The 23519-nt window shown below is 40.6% G+C and overlaps 1 protein-coding gene across 2 annotated transcripts in view; it reads left to right on the forward strand.

The window, feature by feature from the left end:
* Positions 1-5734: 5734 nt before the first annotated feature.
* LOC127618953 (DNA (cytosine-5)-methyltransferase 3B-like) overlaps positions 5735-23519 on the forward strand; it is a 98763-nt gene continuing 80978 nt past the window's right edge. For both annotated transcript variants that reach the window (XM_052091657.1, XM_052091658.1), the window contains exons 1-2: positions 5735-5913; positions 20534-20630. In XM_052091657.1, coding sequence (XP_051947617.1) covers positions 20571-20630 — 60 coding nt within the window. In that variant the 5' untranslated portion in view covers positions 5735-5913; positions 20534-20570. The remainder of the gene's footprint in view (positions 5914-20533; positions 20631-23519) is intronic.

Below are 23519 nucleotides of genomic sequence, written 5' to 3' on the forward strand. Positions count from 1 at the left end.
GTGCCTTTCTAGAATTTTCCAAGCTGCTTAAAGGCAGTTATCTTAGTGTATAGTATGTAAACTTCTGACCCACTGGAATTGTGATAAAGTCAGTTAAAAGTGTAAATAATTGTTGGAAGAATTACTCATGTCATGTACAAAGTAGATGTCAAAATTACTTGACAAAACTATAGTTAGCTAATATGAAATCTCTGAAGTGGTTAAAAAATTAGTTTGAATGACTTTAGTGTATGTAAACTTCTGACTTCAACTGTGTATGTATGTATGTATGTGTATGTATATATATTAGGGCTGTCGATTTAACGCGTTAATAACGTGCGATTAATTTTACAATAAATAACGCGTTAAAAAAATTTACGCAATTAATCGCAATGCTTTCCTGAGAAATTCCTGAGAAATGCAAGCTTGTAGTACCTCCTGTTTACTCCTGAGAGCAGTAAGTGAAATTTCAGCTCTATGAGCAACACACAGTTTATTACAGTGAACAAAACATTAACAACCCTTCAGCAGATACATGCGTTATGTTCTTGCGTTCAAAACACTTGAAGGAGCGCAAATGCGAACTGAGGGATCTCAAGATCTGTTTAAAGATTGAGTATTAAACTATGTTTAACTTGACACAGTGACCTAAATATTTTACTTTTATGACGCAACACACCCGAGACTTGACACAAGCATGTCTGACGCAGGTTGTATGGTCTTTGCCTCACAAATATTTAATTACCAACAAGGTTGAGGAGGTGTCCTTTACACTGTTACACCGTTTTTACCCAGTCAATCTTTATTTAAGAAACATGCTCCCTGAAATAAATCCACTTTGCTCCATCTGTAATGCTGTAGATGAATCTGCCCCCTCACATTTTTTGGGAATGTGTCCACGCTGTACTATTTTGGAGAATATTTTGTTTGTTTGTACGTACCCCTATTTTAACTAGTTTTGCTTTTCTTTACAAAGACGTTTTATTTCGTTTTCACAGTTTTGATAACTTAAGTTAATATTTTCTGATTAATCTGTTTATTTTTCTTGCGATGTTTTTTATACATAAGTGCAAATTTATGTCTATAAAGCCCCTATTTGCACTTTTTTGTAGACTCTTTGTACGTCCAACAACTCTAAAGCATTGAAAACCATTGCACTATGTAATGAATATAATGTCTTGGCATTATTGTAAAATATACACTCACCTAAAGGATTATTAGGAACACCTGTTCAATTTGTCATTAATGCAATTATCTAATCAACCAATCACATGGCAGTTGCTTCAATGCATTTAGGGGTGTGGTCCTGGTCAAGACAATCTCCTGAACTCCAAACTGAATGTCAGAATGGGAAAGAAATGTGATTTAAGCAATTTTGAGCGTGGCATGGTTGTTGGTGCCAGACGGGCCGGTCTGAGTATTTCACAATCTGCTCAGTTACTGGGATTTTCACGCACAACCGTTTCTAGGGTTTACAAAGAATGGTGTGAAAAGGGAAAAACATCCAGTATGCGGCAGTCCTGTGAGTGAAAATGCCTTGTTGATGCTTGTTGAGGTCAGAGGAGAATGGGCGGACTGATTCAAGCTGATAGAAGAGCAACTTTGCCTGAAATAACCACTCATTACAACCGAGGTATGCAGCAAAGCATTTGTGAAGCCACAACACGCACAACCTTGAGGCGGATGGGCTACAACAGCAGAAGACCCCACCGGGTACCACTCATCTCCACTACAAATAGGAAAAAGAGGCTACAATTTGCAAGCGCTCACCAAAATTGGACAGTTGAAGACTGGAAATATGTTGCCTGGTCTGATGAGTCTCGATTTCTGTTGAGACATTCAGATGGTAGAGTCAGAATTTGGCGTAAACAGAATGAGAACATGGATCCAACATGCCTTGTTACCACTGTGCAGGCTGGTGGTGGTGGTGTAATGGTGTGGGGGATGTTTTCTTGGCACACTTTATGCCCCTTAGTGCCAATTGGGCATCGTTTAAATGCCACGGCCTACCTGAGCATTGTTTCTGACCATGTCCATCCCTTTATGGCCACCATGTACCCATCCTCTGATGGCTACTTCCAGCAGGATAATGCACCATGTCACAAAGCTTGAATCATTTCAAATTGGTTTCTTGAACATGACAATGAGTTCACTGTACTAAAATGGCCCCCACAGTCACCAGACCTCAACCCAATAGAGCATCTTTGGGATGTGGTGGAACGGAGCTTCGTGCCCTGGATGTGCATCCCACAAATCTCCATCAACTGCAAGATGCTATCCTATCAATATGGGCCAACATTTCTAAAGAATGCTTTCAGCACCTTGTTGAATCAATGCCACGTAGAATTAAGGCAGTTCTGAAGGCGAAAGGGGGTCAAACACAGTATTAGTATGGTGTTCCTAATAATCCTTTAGGTGAGTGTATATACACATACAGTCAGGTCCATAAATATTGGGACATCGACACAATTCTAATCTTTTTGGCTCTATACACCACCACAATGGATTTGAAATGAAACGAACAAGATGTGCTTTAACTGCAGACTTTCAGCTTTAATTTGAGGGTATTTACATCCAAATCAGGTGAACGGTGTAGGAATTACAACAGTTTGTATATGTGCCTCCCACTTTTTAAGGGACCAAAACTAATGGGACAGATTAACAATCATAAATCAAACTTTCACTTTTTAATACTTGGTTGCAAATCCTTTGCAGTCAATTACAGCCTGATATCTGGAACGCATAGACATCACCAGACGCTGGGTTTCATCCCTGGTGATGCTCTGCCAGGCCTCTACTGCAACTGTCTTCAGTTCCTGCTTGTTCTTGGGGCATTTTCCCTTCAGTTTTGTCTTCAGCAAGTGAAATGCATGCTCAATCGGATTCAGGTCAGGTGATTGACTTGGCCATTGCATAACATTCCACTTCTTTCCCTTAAAAAACTCTATGCAGAAAACTCAATGACCCGAAGCAGTATGCTTCGGGTCATTGTCCATCTGTACTGTGAAGCGCCGTCCAATGAGTTCTGAAGCATTTGGCTGAATATAAGCAGATAATATTGTCCGAAACACTTCAGAATTCATCCTGCTGCTTTTGTCAACAGTCACATCATCAATAAATACAAGAGAACAAGTTCCATTGGCAGCCATACATGCCCACGCCATGACACTACCACCACCATGCTTCACTGATGAGGTGGTATGCTTTGGATCATTAGCAGTTCCTTTCCTTCTCCATACACTTCTCTTCCCATCACTCTGGTACAAGTTGATCTTTGTCTCATCTGTCCATAGGATGTTGTTCCAGAACTGTGAAGGCTTTTTTAGATGTCTAATCTGGCCTTCCTGTTTTGAGGCTCACCAATGGTTTACATCTTGTGGTGAACCCTCTGTATTCACTCTGGTGAAGTCTTATCTTGATTGTTGACTTCGACACACATACACCTACCTCCTGGAGAGTGTTCTTGATCTGGCCAACTGTTGTGAAGGGTGTTTTCTTCACCAGGGAAAGAATTCTTCGGTCATCCACCACAGTTGTTTTCCGTGGTCTTCCGGGACTTTTGGTGTTGCTGAGCTCACCGGTGCGTTCTTTCTTTTTAAGAATGTTCCAAACAGTTGATTTGGCCACACTTAATGTTTTTGCTATCTCTCTGATGGGTTTGTTTTGATTTTTCAGACTAATGATGGCTTGCTTCACTAATAGTGACAGCTCTTTGGATCTCATATTGAGAGTTGACAGCAACAGATTCCAAATGCAAACAGCACACTTGAAATGAACTCTGGACCTTTTATCTGCTCCTTGTAAATGGGATAATGAGGGAATAACACACACCTGGCCATGGAACAGCTGAGCAGCCAATTGTCCCATTACTTTTGGTCCCTTAAAAAGTGGGAGGCACATATACAAACTGTTGTAATTCCTACACCGTTCACCTGATTTGGATGTAAATACCCTCAAATTAAAGCTGAAAATCTGCAGTTAAAGCACAGCTTGTTCATTTCATTTCAAATCCATTGTGGTGGTGTATAGAGCCAAAAATATTAGAATTGTGTCGATGTGCCAATATTTATGGACCTGACTGTATATTGTGAATGGCTTTTTAAAATATATTTGAATACACTGTCTTAACTAAAAACAGGGTGTTGTGACATGCAAACTAAAGGCAGCTATTAATTCTATGCAGACTATATATATTAGATTAGATTATCCTGTTATAGACTACAGCATAGATTTGTGTTCTGGAGTAAATGCCCATGTAGGACAAGCTATATGTCCATGTCCATGATAAGGATAAATATCACACCAGAATTCAGATAGCGATCGGCTATTATGCTGTCCAAGCTTGTAGTTCGAAATACAATAAAGACATATAGGTAAAACTTTACAATACTGTAACATTTGTTAACATTAGCTAATACTTTAGGTATTATGAACAAACAATGAACAATATATATTTATACAGCATTTATTAATCTTATTGTTAGATCATAAAAATACTATTGTTCATTGTTAGTTCATGGTGCATTACTTTATATAAACTAATACAACTTTTGGTTATAAAAATGTATTAGTATATGTTAAAATTTGCATTAACCAAGAATACTAAATGCTGCAAAAGTATTGTTCATTAGCTCATGTCAACAAATATTAACAAAAGGAAGCTTACTCACTGTAAAGTGTTATCGATATATTATTATATTATATATTGTCACGGCTAACTTTGCTCACTATCATTAAAGAAGGCCAGGTAAGTTTTGCTAGCTTAGAATATGTTATGAACTTTTCAAGCGATTACACGTTAAAAACACTGAGCCAGTTTCTTGTGGTGCAATGGTCGGTTTTCCCCCAAACGTCCTTTTACATATATTGAAAATATACACAGTTAAATATTAGCAGTTCGCTACGTTGTCGACATAGTGAATTCACATCCTACCTGTTCCCTGAACATATTCAGAATCTGAAAGTCATTGCTGTCATTATCGGGTAATGTATCATTCGTGAAATGTAACTGTAACATTCTTTCTTTGAAGCTCCGCTGTTGTTACACTCACTGAACCGTCACATCTGTTTCAACACTTCCGCTTTTAAATGAACGTGTCTCAGGATTCATTTCAGCAGTTTCACTCTTCACAGACAGTCCTGTAAACTTTTGTGATACAATAGAATAACTGTGATGATTAATTTCTATCTGTGCTGTGGTAATCTGGATTTTTTTCGTCGTAGTAATAACACCAGTAAATTGGAAAATATTTGATATTAGTTTTCTTTTTCAAAAGTAGTTGAATTTATATTTCCTTTTCCATCGTATTTACTGTATATTAATAATGGGCTGAAATGCAAACAAAGTTCCATTCTATTAGATATTTTTCAGCACTGCTGTAATAACATTTGCATATGAATAAGCAATTTAACTTTTGAACACCAAATCATATTTAACCTCTTAGATATATAAAAGGTTTAACCTCTTTGCATGCTATATAATATAAAATGGTATTGTATAAAATACAAATTAAATAATTTAAATTACATTAAAGTACATTTGTCAGATTCTGAACTGGTATAACTGTGAAACAAATAGTATTAATATTTGGAAAAATTCTGAATGTACACATATTTCATTTGCACATAACAGAACGTGCATGACCACATTCTCATCCCTAGATAGGGTTAAACAGTAGGAGGTAAAAGTAGCTTTAATTCGGTGGGAGTGCGATTCGAGACCCGGGAAAAGTCACGCCTGAGATCTGAGGCGAAAGACCGAACGGTCCCTGTGAAGAGACTCCATTTACATTTTCGCCCTAAGGGTTTAAAGACGTGTGTACGAGCAAAGATTAGTGTGCATACCGAGGCACTTTGGCAGGACTACTGTAACGGCACCATCACTATCTGCTCTCAAGCTTTTATTAATAACGTTACTTGCTACTTCAGAGACAGGTAAGTTTAATTCCACTTCTGCATGGAGCTGTTTGGTGCGCGTTCTCGGGGAGAGTTCAAATGCAGCATGACCGCACATGTATGAATGTATAGACTACCTGACAAACTTGGATTTTATTTTATTTATTAGTCCAAGTCATACAATATATTTATGTATATTACTAGAATGTGCATAATTTCATCTTGTTAAACAATGGAAACTTTTGTAATTATCGAGCGTGCGTGGCTGAGGCGTGATGAAAGCTATAGTTATAGTTGATTATGTAAGTGGCGCGAGGAGGTACAGTAGATTTTGAGATTTATTCGTCATTTTCTTGCAATAGCAGATTGTCTTGTTGTTTACTCTTTGTGCACATTGCAGAGATTTCGCTTGTTAATGAACCTTATAGGCTAAAATAGTTTCTGATCACTCAAAGACTAGATTTCGACAGTCTCGTGCACATCCAGATGTTCGTTGAAGATGTAGCGTGTAAAAAGTGACCTAATTGAACTGGTGTGAGTCGGCCGATGTTAGTTGTTTTGTTTCCACGTTAAAGTTATTGTAATTGGTTTAGAGTTTAGAGTAATTTGAAGCAAAATCCGGTGAATAAAAGTTTAAAAGTTTTTTCCCTCAGATTAAGTAAACGTGATTGGTTGAAATAAATCAATTTTAAGCACATTTTATTACATATTGCGACATTTTATTTTTAATAGCGATGCGAACATCTCTACAGGTCATGAAGAAAGCGCTTGCAGTTAAAGTTCTTTCATATTAAAAACCGGTTTATTGTGTTGACTGCCATGTGTAGTCACGCGGATTAAGAATGGTCTCGCGCTGTGGCAGTATCTCACTTTTACAACATTACTGACTATTTATATCTACGTTCTTCAATACATGAGAAACGTGACCCCCGTGTAATACATGAGGGGGCTGGTCAGTGCAGGTGAATTTCGCGGCGGGTGAATGTGAGTTGAGCGCTGGTAGACAGTACTGCAGAGCGCGCGGAGTGCCCTCAGGGCCTCTCGAAGGAATGCCGCGTCGTCACTTTGGTTTTGCCCGGCCTTATCGAAATTACTCACACTTCAAACTTAGCACTTTGAACAATGAGACGGCACACTGAACTCAGAACGATGTGGCCACCTCGAGTAATGTGTCCTTCCCCTGCTATTTCTTCCTTACTCTCTCGCATCACAGCTACATTCACTATGGTGAGAGCAAATAGCGGAAACTTGTTTCGGATGATTATTTTTCATACTGAAGACTGTCCAATGTCAAGTTTGATGTCTCCACATTCAATGCATTTCATAAAGGTCTTAATCTCTTAATTGTGTGAAAGTTAATATGGGGTTCGTGCACCTAAATGACAGGTACAACCACACACACAGTGTATGTACAAATACATGCACGCATATACATTTAATACAAAACACCTGCTCACATTAGGTTCATTTCACAACATGTCATTAATAGAGACCTTTGATGTGGCCTCTCATTGTATTCTTGAATTCACTCTATTCACCTTCACATTTGCTCTCGGAATGACAGAGACTGTGTATGTGTGTGCGTGTGTGTTTGTGTGCTCTAGTGCATGGGTGTTTATGGAACCCATAAGGAAAAGTTAAGCATTGTCACTTCTGAAATGACATCCATCAGCTCAAGCTCTAGATGCCTTTGTGTGTACATGTACTTGCATGCGCTTGTGTGTAGGCTTAAGCACAATGTCATTTGTATGTAGGATGCACCTGGAGACTTTGACTGTGTCCTGCATAAAGTGGCTTGTTGAAGTCATTTAAAGGGCACCTATTATGGAATTTAAAATGTTCCTAATATTGTTTTGGGAGTCCCCAACAACAGTTTTACATGCATGCAATGAGAAAAACACTTTTGTTGTCTTATAATATGCATTTATGTTTACCTGATTTGCTCACCGCCTCCCAAATGATACGTTCAACAATCTGCGGTGATTGGTCAGATGACCCAGTCAGTTGTGATTGGTATACTCTGTGCAGAGATTGTCGGAAACGGAACGCCCTCACCACTTTGTAGTAAAAAAAAATCAAAATCAGAGAAGGCATTTGAGTTGATTTATGTTAGCGATCATAGCCCAAAGTTTGGTGGTAAACACCCAATCAGTTATTGTTTGCGTTAGCCCAACGCATAAACATATTGATAAAGCACTGCATTACTACAAGTTATTGCTCTATTCTTTATGACAACAATAACATCGACAAACATTTCACATATTTAAAAAAAATTGACATTGGAGACCTAGAAGCTGCGCTGAGCGTAACTTACACAACACAAACAAATACTTATTAAGCATGCTAAAAAACACATAAAAGCAACAATTATTAATAATACTTACAGGTTGTGATTCGGAGGAGGAAGCTGATCCAAATAAACTTGGTACTGAACCTTCCTTCAGTATAAACCGGCTCGCGAATCCACACTTGAAAGCATTCATGTTCGTAAAGCAATCGTCATTAAAATGACGCAAACACAGCACAAGGTTCGGGCTATACTTGTGTGGTATAGTTGTAAATATAAACTCTAGCCACTGATTCTTCACATGCTCATCCATGGGCAGTGAAAAAAAGGTCGCTTTTGATATGCACTTCAGAACACAGCGTCTTGTTGTCGACATGATGTTTTCAAGTTTTCCCTGGTGTCTGCGCACGCAATGAGTGGGTACGGCCAATTTGATAATTTTTCGTCATGACGTCACAACGAAAAGGAAAATGACTCATTGGAAAAACGATTCATTACATTGACTCAGAGTTGACTCCTACTTTTGAGAGACAATAACTTTTTTTACAGTGAACTTTCATATATAAAACTTTGCAGGATGTTTTTGTTCACTTAAATCTGTGTTACACACTACATGAAAGGTAATTTTCAAAATTCCATAGTAGGTGCCCTTTAAGTAATTTTTCCTGACTTTCCCTATTCTTATAGACTATTCTACAACAGTTTTTTCCGGTCCTCAAATCGAATTGGACAATGGTATCTCCAGACCTCCTCACACAGGCTCTCTTGACTTGCTCATCCACTGTTGTTGTTTACCTTCATCTCCTAATATTTATCGATTATTATATCTTCTTCTAGCACTTCTTCGTGACAGCAACAGCTCAAAATGTAAGTGTTGCCACTTGTGGACCCTATAATTAGTGCAACTTCAGGCACATGTGCATTCTGTATGTTCAAAGATGCGCGGTTAGAAGAAAACTGTTCTGCTGTTCTGTGGTGTGTTGTGCAATTTCAGCTGATGACGAGATTTGCGTCAAGTGTCCTGTATATAGTTTGCATAATAATGCATAACCATACTTTGGGCTTAAGGGTTGTAAGGTGTTTGGGGGTGGGGGTGCACAAATTAAGTGTTTATTGTGGATTAAACTTTTAAAAGCGCTGCCGTAACGAAGTTCAAGGAATGCATGGGAAAGGTAAGCTTGACAAGCACGTAGACATTTTTTCTTAAACATAACTTCACACGCTGCTTCCCTGCTTCATGTGACTCTCTCTCCCGATCTGCTGCTGTCTCCTCTCCTTAAATACTCCCACCGCCCTTCACTGGAATGCAAGACCGGTGTGGCACACAGGTGGAACTAATTTCTAAGGAGGGAGTGTTGGTGTGTCAATGTCAGATTCTAGACTCGAGTTACAGCAAGTTCAGGTATTTCATTTTCATGGTTTGTGCTCAAAAAAGGGGTCGTATCAACAGGTTAATTTCCTGTTTGGGCCACTAGAAGGCGCCCGGCTGGAAGGCCATTACTGGAGAGTACGCTGTCAGAGCCAAAGCTTCGGATTTCGAACAATTGATTTTGTATCCTGAGAGCTTTGAAAATAAATTAATAATTCTGTGGAGGCAAGGCATAGATCTGGTACGGTCAGAGACTAAAATAAAATATAATCTGCGTAAAGCAGAAGCTTATGCGCCACACCTCCCACCATCACCCCTGGAAAATCAGCCTCCTTTCTTATCACAGCTGCTAATGGTTTCAGGGCAAGACAGAACAATAATGGGGAAAGAGGGCAACCCTGCTGAATGCCCCTATTCAGAGTAAAATAATCTGAAATGAATCCATTTGTTTGTTCTGCTGCTACAGGGTGTCTGTGGCAGGGCGGAGGGCGGGACCGGGTCGTGATCCTACACACCCGGTCCCGTATTAGGCTAATTATGCCTCCGTGAGGGATAAAGGTCGAACTTTATCCCTCACAGAGGCATAATTAGCCTAATACAGGACTGGGTGTGTAGGATCACGACCCGCCCCGCCCTCCGCCCTGCCACAGTGTCTATAAAGTAACTTAATCCAACCAATAAATGTACTCCCGAACCCATTCATTTCCAAAATCTTAAAAAGATAATCCAATTCTACCATTTCAAATGCCTTTTTGCCATCAAGTGAGATAGCAGCGACTGGAGACTGATCATTTGCTACTGATCACATGATATTGATGAAACGCCTAATGTTATCAGAAGTAGTGTTGTCTAAAGTACCGACTTCGGTACCAAGTCGATACTGAAATTTAAAAAAATGTGACGCTTTGAGTGCTGTTGAGCGGAATCGTAAACACCTCTGATTGGCCATTGTGTTCCCGCGCTCATCAAATATGTCTTTGATTGGCTGAATCATATTCAGCCAATATTGAAAAATTACACTGAATAGTGTAATTTTTGTGCTCTCTCGCTTGTTGTATGCTGGCACTAATGTTATAAATGCAGCACAGGCCCAATCGGGCAAGTGAAAGTTCTAGCAACTGGCCAGAATATCTCTAACACTTGCCCCGGGCCATCAGGCAGTCCTTATTGTTGAGCCCTGCAGTAGGATTTAAGTCAGGTGAGAAAGGGGCCAAGTCATTATTTGGGCATCTTTGAGGCCCTTGCTTTTTACACAAGCAGTGGAGTACTTGGATGCATGTGATGGAGCATTGTCCTGCATAAAGATCATGGCCTTCTTGAATGCTGAGAACTTCCTTTACCAATGCTTGAAGAAAGTACTTTGAGTTTCAGTCCATGTTCAACTTGAAAAGGTCCAACTACCTCATCCTTAATGATAGCAGCCCATACCAGTACCCCTCCTCAACCTTGCTGGCACCTGACTCGAAGTGGTGCCCTGTGTGCATTAGTGATCCAGCCACAGGCCCATCCATCTGCTCCATCAAGAGTCTCTCTCATTTTATCTGTCCATAAAACCTTTGAAAAATCTTATAATCTTAAATCTTATAAAAAGTATTTCTTTGCCCAATCTTGATGCTTCAATTTGTGAATCTTATTCAGTGGTGGTCGTGTTTCAGCCATGTCTCTGAGCACATGACACCTTGTACTTCTGGACACTCCAGGTAGGTTGCAGTTCTGGGATATGTTTAGATCTGGATATTGGGTTCCTAGTAGCTTCACGTTTAACTGTTCTCAAGTCTTTTGCAGTTAATTTGCACCTTTTATTCTCCATGCATTTTGCGCCCCAGTTGACTATTCGCAACAAAATGTTTGATTGTCCGGTGATCACGCCTCAATAGTTTAGCTATTTCAAGGGTGTTGCATCTGCATGAAAGGCATTTAAAAAATGTTGACTTTTCAGTGTTAGTTAAATCTCTTTGTCCCAATATACCTGAAGAAATGAAGCTGCCTAATAATTATGCACACATTGATATAAGTTGTTAGTCACTTTCGGCACATCCTCCCTCATTATACAAATACATACCACCTGAAAATTATTGAATCCAATAAGCATTCAAGTTTATAGGGTTTGAAGATGGAAAATGCACATGGAAATAATGATAATGAGACTAGCATAGAGTTCTTGCACCACGGAATGGTGCAAGAACTTTAAGCTAGTCTCTAGTTACTGTTCATCGCTGTTGGAGCTTGTGACTGTTAGATGCAGACCTTTTTATCTACCACGGGAATTCACCACTGTTTACATAACCGGAGTTTACATTCCCCCCAGCGTTAACGCTAAGGAAGCGCTCTGTGAACTGTATGGGGCTATGAGCGAACTGCAGAACGCTCACCCCGACGGACTGTTTATTGTCGCTGGAGATTTCAACCATGCGAATCTCAAGACAGTGCTCCCTAAATTCCATCAGTATGTGGACTTTGCAATGAGAGGGGCAAACGCGCTTGATCTTGTTTACACAAACATCGCAGGCGCGTACCGGGTGGAGCCCCGCCCCCACCTCGGCTACTCAGACCACATCTCTGTTATGTTAATTCCAGCATACAGACCGCTCGTCAGAAGCAGGTGAAAACCTGGCCAGCAGGAGCCATCTCTGCTCTTCAGGACTGTTTTGAGTGTACTGACTGGCACATGTTCAGGGAGGCTGCAACATATGGCAATTCTACCAACTTGGAGGAATACACAGCATCAGTGACCCGCTACATCAGCAAGTGCATTGATGATGTCACTTTCTCCAAGACCATCACCACACGCTCCAACCAGAAGCCGTGGATGACTGCGGAGGTGCGCACGCTGCTGAGGTCCCGAGACTCCGCCTTCAGAGCAGGCGATAAGGCAGCCCTAAGAACAGCTAGGGCCAAACTGCCACGGGCAATCAGAGAGGCAAAGCACGCACACGCCCAGAGAATCCACAGTCACTTCCAGGACAGCGGTGACACGTGGCGCATGTGGCAGGGCATCCAGGCCATCACCAACTACAGGACAACATCAGTTGCCTGTGACAAAGATGCCTCCCTTCCAGATGCGCTGAATGACTTCTATGCTAGGTTTGAAGTGCAGAACGACGTGGTAGCGAGGAAGACCACCCCTCCTCCCAATGACCAGGTGCTCTGTCTTACCACGGCAGATGTGAGGAAAACTCTATGTAGAGTCAACCCACGGAAGGCTGCTGGACCAGACAACATTCCTGGCAGAGTGCTCAGAGGATGTGCAGACCAGCTAGCAGATGTTCTTACCGACATCTTCAACATCTCTCTGAGCAGCGCCGTCGTTCCAACGTGCTTCAAGGCCACCACCATCATCCCCATGCCAAAGAAGTCTTCAGTGTCCTGCCTCAACGACTACCGTCCCGTCGCACTTACACCTATCATCATGAAGTGCTTCGAGAGGCTCGTCATGAGGCACATTAAGACCCAGCTGCCCCCCTCACTAGACCCACTGCAGTTTGCGTATCGTCCAAACCGTTCAACGGACGATGCCATCGCCACAACCCTCCATCTGGCCCTCACCCACCTAGACAATAAGGACTCATACGTTCGAATGCTGTTCATAGATTTCAGCTCAGCATTCAACACGCTAATTCCCCAGCACCTGATTGGAAAGCTGAACCTGCTGGGCCTGGACACCTCCCTCTGCAACTGGATCCTGGACTTCCTGACTGGGAGACCTCAGTCAGTCCGGATCGGGAACAGCATCTCCACCACCACCACACTGAGCACTGGGGCCCCCCAGGGCTGTGTGCTCAGTCCACTGTTGTTCACTCTGCTGACTCACGACTGTGCAGCAATGCACAGCTCAAACCACATCATTAAGTTCGCCGATGACACGACCGTGGTGGGTCTCATCTGCAAGAACGACGAGTCAGCATACAGAGAGGAGGTGCAGCGGCTGACGAACTGGTGTAGAGCCAACAACCTGTCCCTGAATGTCGACAAAACAAAAGAGATGGTTGTTGACTTTAGGAGGGCACATGGTGAACACACTCCGCTGAACATCGACGGCTCCTCTGTGGAGATCGTCAAGAGCACCAAATTCCTTGGTGTTCACCTGGCGGAGAACCTCACCTGGTCCCTCAACACCAGCTCTATCACCAAGAAAGCCCAGCAGCGTCTCTACTTTCTTCGAAGGCTGAGGAAAGCACATCTCCCACCCCCCCATCCTCACTACATTCTATAGAGGGACTATTGAGAGCATCCTGAGCAGCTGCATCACTGCCTGGTTTGGGACTTGCACCGTTTCGGACCGCAAAGCCCTGCAGAGGATAGTGAGGACAGCTGAGAAGATCATTGGGGTCTCTCTTCCCTCCATCAAAGACATTTACAAAAACACTGTATCCATAGACGCTAACCAGCATTGTGGACTGACCCTACACACCCCTCACACAAACTCTTTACCCTCCTGCCGTCTGGCAAGAGGTACCGAAGCATTCGGGCCCTCAAGGCCAGACTGTGTAACAGCTTCTTCCCCCAAGCCATCAGACTCCTCAATACTCAGAGACTGGTTTGACACACACACACACACACACACACACACACACACACACACACGTTGTGTTTCCATGTTTTATGGGGACTTTCCATAGACATAATGGTTTTTATACTGTACAAACTTTATATTCTATCTCCTAAACCTAACCCTACCCCTAAACCTAACCCTCACAGAAAACTTTCTGCATTTTTACATTTTCAAAAAATATAATTTAGTATGATTTATAAGATGTTTTCCTCAAGGGGACCAATAAAATGTCCCCACAAGGTCAAAAATTTCGGGTTTTACTATCCTTATGGGGACATTTGGTCCCCACAAAGTGATAAATACACGCTCACACACACACACACACGTGTCCTGAGTTGCACTAATTACTGTCACTTTATAACTGTCTGCTACCTCAATAACTGCTATGTGCATAGAACACTATCTCATAGTATGTTATGTTTACGTTTTTAGAAACTGTCATCTTTTTGCACTACTGTGTACTGGTCGGCGCTGCACTGTGTCTATTGTCCTGTTCATTGTCAGACATTTGTTGTACTGTCCCGTACTTTGCACATGTTTGCACGTGCACTTTATATAGGTATATATAGGTGGTATATATAGGTATTTTATATAGGTATTTTATTTCTTTGTGTTGTCTCATGTGGTCCTGTGTTGGTCCTTTGTTGTTTTTATGTAGCACCATGGTCCTGGAGGAACGTTGTCTCGTTTTGCTGTGTACTGTACTAACTGTATATGGTTGAAACGACAATAAAAACCACTTGACTTGACTTGATAAGATCAGAATACTCACTTGCCTAATAATTGTGCACGCAGTGTATTTGTGATAGGCTAGGCCTGTGCCACTTATTACAAATCGGAGAAGAAAGAAGATTTGTATTAAAATGTCAGACTTGTAAGTATAAATGTAAGCTAATAGACCTGCTGCTGTCTAGTGTGTCATTATAATAATCAAACAACCATAACAAGAAAACACTCACTGCTCTTGACTGGGTAACTTTAGTAGCTTTTAAAATTAGTATAGTTGTATAATCATTCAGTGAGTACCAGTAGTAGTTTTATGTTGCATTTCATTCTGAATGTCTACTTGAATATTTGATAGCCTACTGCTGTTAAAAACTTTTAAAGCTAAAAATCACAGAATTTTCTTAATTTGTTCTATTATTTTTAATCTATTTCTATTCATTGCTTTTTTTTTTTATTGTTGTTGACTGTTTACTAGTCTTGAATAATTACTTAGGAACTTGAAACCATTCTTCCATAATTAACATATAAGTTAGTGTTATTATTTGTTGTGGTTTTGATTTTGAAGCTGGTATTGAGAATCGTAAAATTATACATGGTAGATCTTGCTGCAATAACATGATGAAAAAGTAGATCTCATTCTATAGAACTATGAGTATCCCTGCTGTTAATGATAGCGATAGAGACTATTCTAGAGGTCGACCGATATGGGTTTTTTTTCAGGCCGATGCCGATCATTTGAAATCTGGGTTGGCCGATGGCCGATTAATGCTGCCGATTTATTTTGGCCGATATGTGCTTGTTTTTAACCTCTTATTTGAAAGATAAAATGTAACACAAATAATTACTTAAGATAGACAAAATTTCTCAACAAATACATTTATTGAACACTTGACCAATCTGCACTTGTACACTTAAATTAAAAATGTATAATGTAAAAACATATTGTATAAATAATGTATAACAAATATATTAAATAAACGAGACACGAAGGTTGAGATCCAAATGCAGCTTTAATTAAGGGGCAATCCAGACACGTAATCCAATATTCAGAGCATCCAAGAGAAGCACAGGCATAACTAGGGATGGGTATCGTTAAGGTTTTAATGGTATTACTACTCTTACCGATACTGCTTATCGATCCGGTACTTTAACGGTATTCTTAATGGTTATTTTTGTTATATATATATATATATTAAACAAAGATAATAGGCACAGTGATTTAATTTCAGGAAGGTCTACTAACATTACTGTTCAGGTGTGGTCTAAAAAGAAATCTAATAAAGTAATCAATTGTAAAATAACACTGCATAGTTTATCATAGATAGATTAATGCAGATTAATGCTCATTAATGCAGAAGTTATTCATTCAAGAGCTGTAAGTGATTTTCTCTTTGCCTTTTGTTGTTTGATTCGCAGTAATGGCTCATTTGTCAGCATGTTTATTAGACTGCTTCCCCTTTAAGACCGAGTTCAGATCTAATAGGCTCCTGATGCACCATATTTTCTCCCAACTATTTCCATAACTACGTCCATTTAAGACATAAACTGTGTTTAAGTGAATCTCCAAGCCGATAGTTTTTACATATTTTTGTGTATAGTTGATCGTTTAGATGTGCACATGAAACCCAAAGTAGCCTATACTTTGCTTGTCTCGTTGCGGTCTGTTTTGGAGCACGCTGCCTTGGGAACGGTATCTCTTGCGCTCTTTTTATTATTAAACGCGTCCCGCAATTTAGCAACAGTAGCTAGACTGCATTTTACAACAATCAACGATTGTGCTTATTCTGACGTTAAGTTTGAGTTTTAGGGAGAAATGTCAGTGCACCGCTGTGAATGGAAGGAAATTTTAGACAGAATGCGGCTTATGTATAAATATTCTTTTTATAATCTTTGGAAGGCGAAATCTAAAATAAAATCAGACTAATATCGCAGATCTAAAGCGTAAATAGGCTACGTTTGAATGTTTAGTTCTGTCACTCATTAAGCGGGGCTCGTGTTGTGCTCGCTGTGGTACCGCGTGAGCGAGATCTCTCTCTCTCTCTCTGACTGCGAATAGCTAAATTGCATCACAGACAAATGGTTTCATATTATTATACATAGAAATAGCTGGCGAGATAAAATAACTTTCTCTTTATAACAATAATACATTTATTTTCTTAAATTCTCCAGTACCGACAGCAGAACTGATAACGTCCGAGCTTACCAAAGCTAGTCTTCAATAGCCTATAGTGTGTTGGTATCTTTTTTATTACTTATTTCTCTGCAGTGAGTGACAACCCTCTCAAATATAAGACACACAAACAGAACAAATAAAAGTCTCAGATTCACTGTCTGTAATTGCAAAATTCTTGCTTACTTATTGTGACATGATAGCAACCCTTCTGCTGTGATAATGCAACTTCAACTACGCTATCAATATCCAAAGTAGCCGAACGTCATGTCGCCTATCGCATTTGTTGCGTTTTTTTCTTGAAGTTGGCAGTATCATATCAAAAGTTTTTAATTAAATATAAAGAAGTTATACAAATTCAATCCTTACTGTTTTCTCCAAGGAACTTAGCTCCTTCCTTAGGCACTGGATGAGGTCTGCTCACTCTGCTTGAAAATGACTCTAGGGGCAGCGTGCGTCGAACACGTGTTCCACAACAACACTAGGCTGCCCACAGATGTGCCTGCCTAATAATCAGCTTGATATACTTGGATACTGGCCGATGCCGATTATGTAAAAAAAATTCTAAAAATCGGCCGATTAATCGGTCGACCTCTAGACTGTTCTTTATTTGACTACCATCATCATCTTCTTCTTTCGGCTGCTCCCGTTAGGGGTTGCCACAGTGGACCATTTGTGATCTGCATATCTGACTTGGCACAGGTTTTATGCCAGATGCCCTTCCTGATGGAACCCCCTGTGGCTGGGGGACTCTCACTCACACCTATGGGGCAATTTAGAGTCTCCAATTCACTTAATCTGCATGTTTTTGGACTTGTGGGGGAAACCGGAGCACCGGAGAGGGAGAACATGCAAACTCCACACAGAAAGTCCCAGTTGAGCTGGGACTTGAACCTTGGATCTTCTTGCAGTGCTAACCACTGTGCCACCCCATTTATTTGACAACCATACGTGACATAAAATAATTACCATATGACAATAGCCTCCTCCCCTACCCAGTGCAATTTACATTTCTGTCGCTGAGAAATTAGTTGATTGCATAGGTACACTATTAGGTTAGGCATCGGTAATAATTTTAGGAAACATATAACAGAAACTTTAACATGTTATTTGAGCACGTAACATAAATGCAGGGCTCTACGCTAACTTTTTTCCCAAGGAGTACATGCGCTCCTAAATGAAAAAATTTAGGAGCACACAAAGACATTTAGGAGCACAGTAAAAATTAAATACAGAGTTTATTAACAAACAATTTATTACATACATATTTATACTGCGTGTATGAGCTAAGGGACACACATCTGTGGAACAGCACATACCTCCCAAATCACACATTGTACCCATGCCTACTAGAATCAAAGGATATCAGTTGTCCAGCTGCTTTTGTATGTTGACTGTCTGGCATATTTAGAGGTCAGCCAGCGATCTCTCATTATGTCAGCAATTTGACCGATCATCTCCACACATTGTCGTGTGTGGGATTCATGTAAACTCAGTTTTTGTGGTGGAGTCTGATAAGCGGCCCAAATTTGATGAAAGGTTCTTTTTCATTCACAATGAAGTATGCGATGTTTATCTTTATTTTCAGCTGCTTCCTCTTCTCCTCCTCAGACTGCAGCACTTGCCTCCTCAAGGCTGCTTACACAGAGCCTGATGGTTTCTCTGGTCTCATCCAGAGCACTGGATATGCCGCCGCGAGATGTTTCGCTACACTATCTTTTCAGATTAGCGATGGGCATTCCGGCTCTTTTCATAATTGGTGTTAAAAAATTTCTAATGAAATTATTAAATGAAGTTATACTCTACCTTAACCACAATTTATTTAAAAATGCATCGATTTGTTAAGACAAATAATACTATTAAACATCTGCATTTAAAGTATAACTTATTGTATATAAACAAAGTGCATATAAATCTAACCAATCAAAACTAATACAATCTGAACAACATAATAGACAGGGCCACCGCTGGCCAAATTGATGCCCTACATTTGATATGAGCGTGAAGCGATCGTCAGTGTTGCGCAACTGCTTTCGGGTCCTTGAATAACGTATAGCGAACGAATAAGGGCAGCCGGTGGACTTTCTGGTGCCATCCTAGGGTAAGATGGTGTCCTCCTAGGGAGTTGATGCCCTACGCAAACTGTGTAGTATGCATGTAGGTGAAGGCAGTACTGATAATAGAATAATGCACCATATCAAAGAAAAATCAATAATTTGCAAAACTGCAGCATCCCACAAATTGAAATAAATGTAAAAAAGAAGGATGTTATTTCACGTGTGCATTTAAAGTATAACTTTTCAATGTACATAACAAAGTGCATATAAATGTTACAATTAAAATACAATCTGAACAACATAAATTGGCTCCGCCCTCCCTCACACATCTTTGGTTCATTGGTTGACACTGAATGCTGCGAGGTTTTTAGTCTGAGCGGACAGTCAGAAAAAGTTATTTTGAAATCTTTTGATTATTCGTATCTTAATATGTTTTTAAATATTTGTATAAATAGATTCTGATGTGCGAGCCGGCTCCCAACGTTCACCTACAAGAGCCGACTCGATCGTAAACAAGCCATCACTATTTCAGATGCGGGTTTCCTGACACGAAGGACGAGTTGCCCACCTGTTTCTGCCCTCTACAATATTTGCAGAACATGATGTTGTTTTCGAACTCTAGCCATGGGAACATTTTGAGCCAATTTGCATTGAATCTATATGTTCTCCCTCCACCGGCTACATTGGACGTTGAAGTGACAGCTGTCGTCACTGTAGCTTTGCTCTCAGCATCCCTAATGTTAGCCGTCTCCGGTAAACCTTGTGAAGAGACTACGTTAGTTGAACCTTGCGAATCCCCCTCGCCAAATTCCTCTTTCTCCTCATCTCTTTTTCGCTTAAAATAAAATGCGATGTCGCCTATACCGATACTTTTTTTCCATTGTTCACCTTTCTCTCTTTGACTGGACAGCGTCATCACAGAAAACTCCGCTTGTGGAATGTGGGTTTTGTAATTTTTAAACAAATATCTTAAAAAGGGGGGGTTACGTTTGTAATCTTTAATCGCACACTGTGCTCGTAACTCATTTTTCCAGTTCGCACATATCTATTTTTAGGGGCAAATGCGAGTGAAATACTCGCACTGTAGAGCCTGAAATGTCCTTTTTTCTCCCTGGACAAGTAACTTTTTTACACGGACAAGTGAATGAGCAATTTACTTTGGAGGAAAGCACATGACAGTGCTTAATGTCAAGCCCTGGAGACAGATATGTGCTGTTCCAATTAGGTAATTAATCTGATGTGGCTATGATTGTGTAATGATGTCAAAGAAATTGATTCACTGTTATTTGATTGATTGAAGACTTTATTTGTCCTAAGGGAATTACTTGCTGTGGTTTTGTAGTTCCCAAAGGTCAAATATTGCCTCATTGTTGGTTCTAAGAGGAACATTCATATTTAAGCACATGTATGTTGTTTTTCTTTATTTGAGCCCATAACTGGTTTAAAGCTCTTGATTTTATATCTCTTACCTCTTTTGTACTTTTGTTCTATTTGACAGGATAGAGAAGTAAGAAAAACCGACAACTGACATAGTGATGCCATCCAACAAGTACTCCTCTGCTATTATGGCGGAAAGTGACAAGATGACTGCCACGGTAAGACTGAGAAAGAGTTCTGGGATAACATTATATTTGCTAAATATTCTTAGGGATATTTAACCCTAAAATGAATATTATTTCATCATTGAATCACACTCTTTGAATGTTGTTCCAAACCTGTATGTTTTTCTTTCTGTTGTTCTGTCTCAGACACCATTCACTTTTATTGTATGGAGAGAAACAGAACAGAATAAAAGTGAATGTTGACTGAGATTTACATTATGCCTAATATCTCCTTTTGTGTTTCTGGACGAAAGAAAAATATACAGGTTTGGACCAACATGAGAGTAAATAAACAATGACAGACCACAACTAGGTGGACACAAAAAGTGCTGTTCTTATGGAAGAAGCTGTTTATTTTACATGCTGAGGAAAATGTAACAATAGCTACTGTGTCACACAGGTCACTTGAATGTTATCACCCTTACTTTCACTTTGAAATTCACTTACTGTATGGAGATCACATTCACTCTCCTACACACATAAACAAATTTGTGGAATGGTGTGGTTTTCTAACATGTCTCTGGTGTTTTGGGTGTTTGAAGTTCAAAATGAGGCCAAAGGTACAGGGGAATTTAGGGGATTATAGAAACAGGGAAAGATAGAGTGCTGTGACAGGGAGAGAGAAAGAGAGAGAAAGAGAGAAATTGTCTGGTTCTATTGGTGGAAGAGCTGTCCTAACAGATTTTAGCTGCTCTAACAGATTTGTTTAGACAGCACTGTCCTGTCCTGTCTTTGTTTTCTTACATACTTTTTTTATTTGTGACTGTAAATGAGTCAAGGCTCCTTCAGTCCTTTTCTGCACTCCATAGACTGCAGAGTGAATTAGCATGAGATAAAGAGAGTGAGTCAAGGAGAGAGAAAGAGAAAGAAAGAGAGCAGGCTCTCTGAGCATTGCACCTGGGTGAGGACATGCTTTGTAACCCACAGACCAGCTGCTTGGCCTGGGAGGAAAGAGGCAAATACTGGCCATTCAAATGCCCATGAAGACATGCTGTGTAATTTGCGTGAACAAGAAAACTGAGAGGGCTTGTCCCTACCAGCTAATTTTTATTATGAGTGCATGAGAGACTAAAATGAGTAAAGTTCAAACATGCCAGTGATTTTTCTTTATAATTAAAAGGGACAGATCACTCACCTGCTCTCATGACTTTCTTTCTTTCAAGAAACACAAAAGGACATGTTAGGCAGAATGTTAGCCTCAATCATCATTAACTTTCATTGCATCATTCTTCCAGACACTGAAAATGACAGACTGATCACACTGTGAATTAATTGACACGAGGTTAAGGCTATGACCACATTAATCCCATTAATCACATTAAATGGGCAGCAACACCTCCTCATCACTGACCCTCAACACTGGAGCCCCGCAGGGCTGTGTTCTTAGCCCTCTCCTGTATTCCCTATACACGCATGACTGTGTGGCAACACATAGCTCCAAAACCATCATTAAGTTTGCTGACGATACGACGGTGGTAGGTCTGATCACTGACAATGATGAAAGAGCCTACAGAGAGGAGGTGCACACTCTGACACACTGGTGTCAGGAGCACAACCTCTCCCTCAACGTCAGTAAAACCAAGGAGCTTGTGGTGGACTTCAGGAGGAAAGACAGAGTACACAGCCCCATCACCATTAATGGAGCACCGGTGGAGAGAGTCAGCAGTTTCAAGTTCCTCGGTGTCCACATTACTGAGGAACTCACATGGTCCGTCCACACTGAGGCCGTTGTGAAGAAGGCTCACCAGCGCCTCTTCTTCCTGAGACGGCTGAGGAAGTTTGGAATGAACCACCACATCCTCACACGGTTCTACACCAGCACTGTAGAGAGCATCCTGACTGGCTGCATCACCGCCTGGTACGGCAATAGCACCACCCACAACTGCAAAGCCCTGTGTAACACTGTTAAAGTTGTCAATAGAACACATAAGTATTCTATTACTCTGAGTATATATATATAAGACTTGGTTCGACTCTAGGAGGATAGAAATAAAGTTTAGGCCAAATAGTATAAATCAGCTAACAGCCAGCACATTTATTTGATTGAAACAACTTAATAAACGAATGCTTCAATTGCAAAATATATTGCGGTCTCGTCACAACATTATCTGAAAACAATATTTAGTCCAGATTGTGCACGAAAGATCCAAGAATAAAAAGGAAAAAAAAAAAATGAAAATAAAGAAAAATAAAATGTCCAAAAGTCTTCCTGGTTCCTTTGAAAGTTGATGTGTGTATAAATGTGTGATAAAGTTAATTGTATATATAAGGCCTTTTCCTACTACCCGGGTAGTGTGTGTGTCAAGTAACAGCTTAGCTGTAATTGAAATGAATCCCACGATGCAAACAGATGGAAACTGGTCCGGGTTGAACGTCAGTAGAACGCAGTAGGCCCTTCACCAAATCACGGTCTGGCTCGCCATATCGACTCGGTTACTAACGTAACCTCGGTTCCCTGAGAGGAGGGAACGAGTATTGCGTAAGTAGCTTACGCTATGGGAAAACTCAGTTTCTCGAGAAATATTGAAGTCTTTATGTAAAACGCATTGCAGCTACACAGCAGACAGTAATGAGCGAGGCAGCTCGGTCATTGGCTGTGCTGCGGCAACTGCTCGAACCAATGACGGGGCGACTCTGAACGCGTGACCAATGGGCGCGCGCCTCGCGTTTGCGCGCTCAGAGCCCGCCGAAATTAGCATAGCCAGGCTATATAATGGGCACCCCGTCATACGAGTTCCTTTAGGTTCAATCGACTGAAGCGAACTGACCAAGCACAAGCACGGCAGCTTACGCAATACTCGTTCCCTCCTCTCAGGGAACCGAGGTTACGTTAGTAACCGAGTCGTTCCCTATCGAGAGGTCTCTCCTATTGCGTAAGTAGCT

The sequence above is a fragment of the Xyrauchen texanus genome, chromosome 25 (genome assembly GCF_025860055.1).
Source record: "Xyrauchen texanus isolate HMW12.3.18 chromosome 25, RBS_HiC_50CHRs, whole genome shotgun sequence".
NCBI classification, from domain to species: Eukaryota; Metazoa; Chordata; class Actinopteri; order Cypriniformes; family Catostomidae; genus Xyrauchen; species Xyrauchen texanus.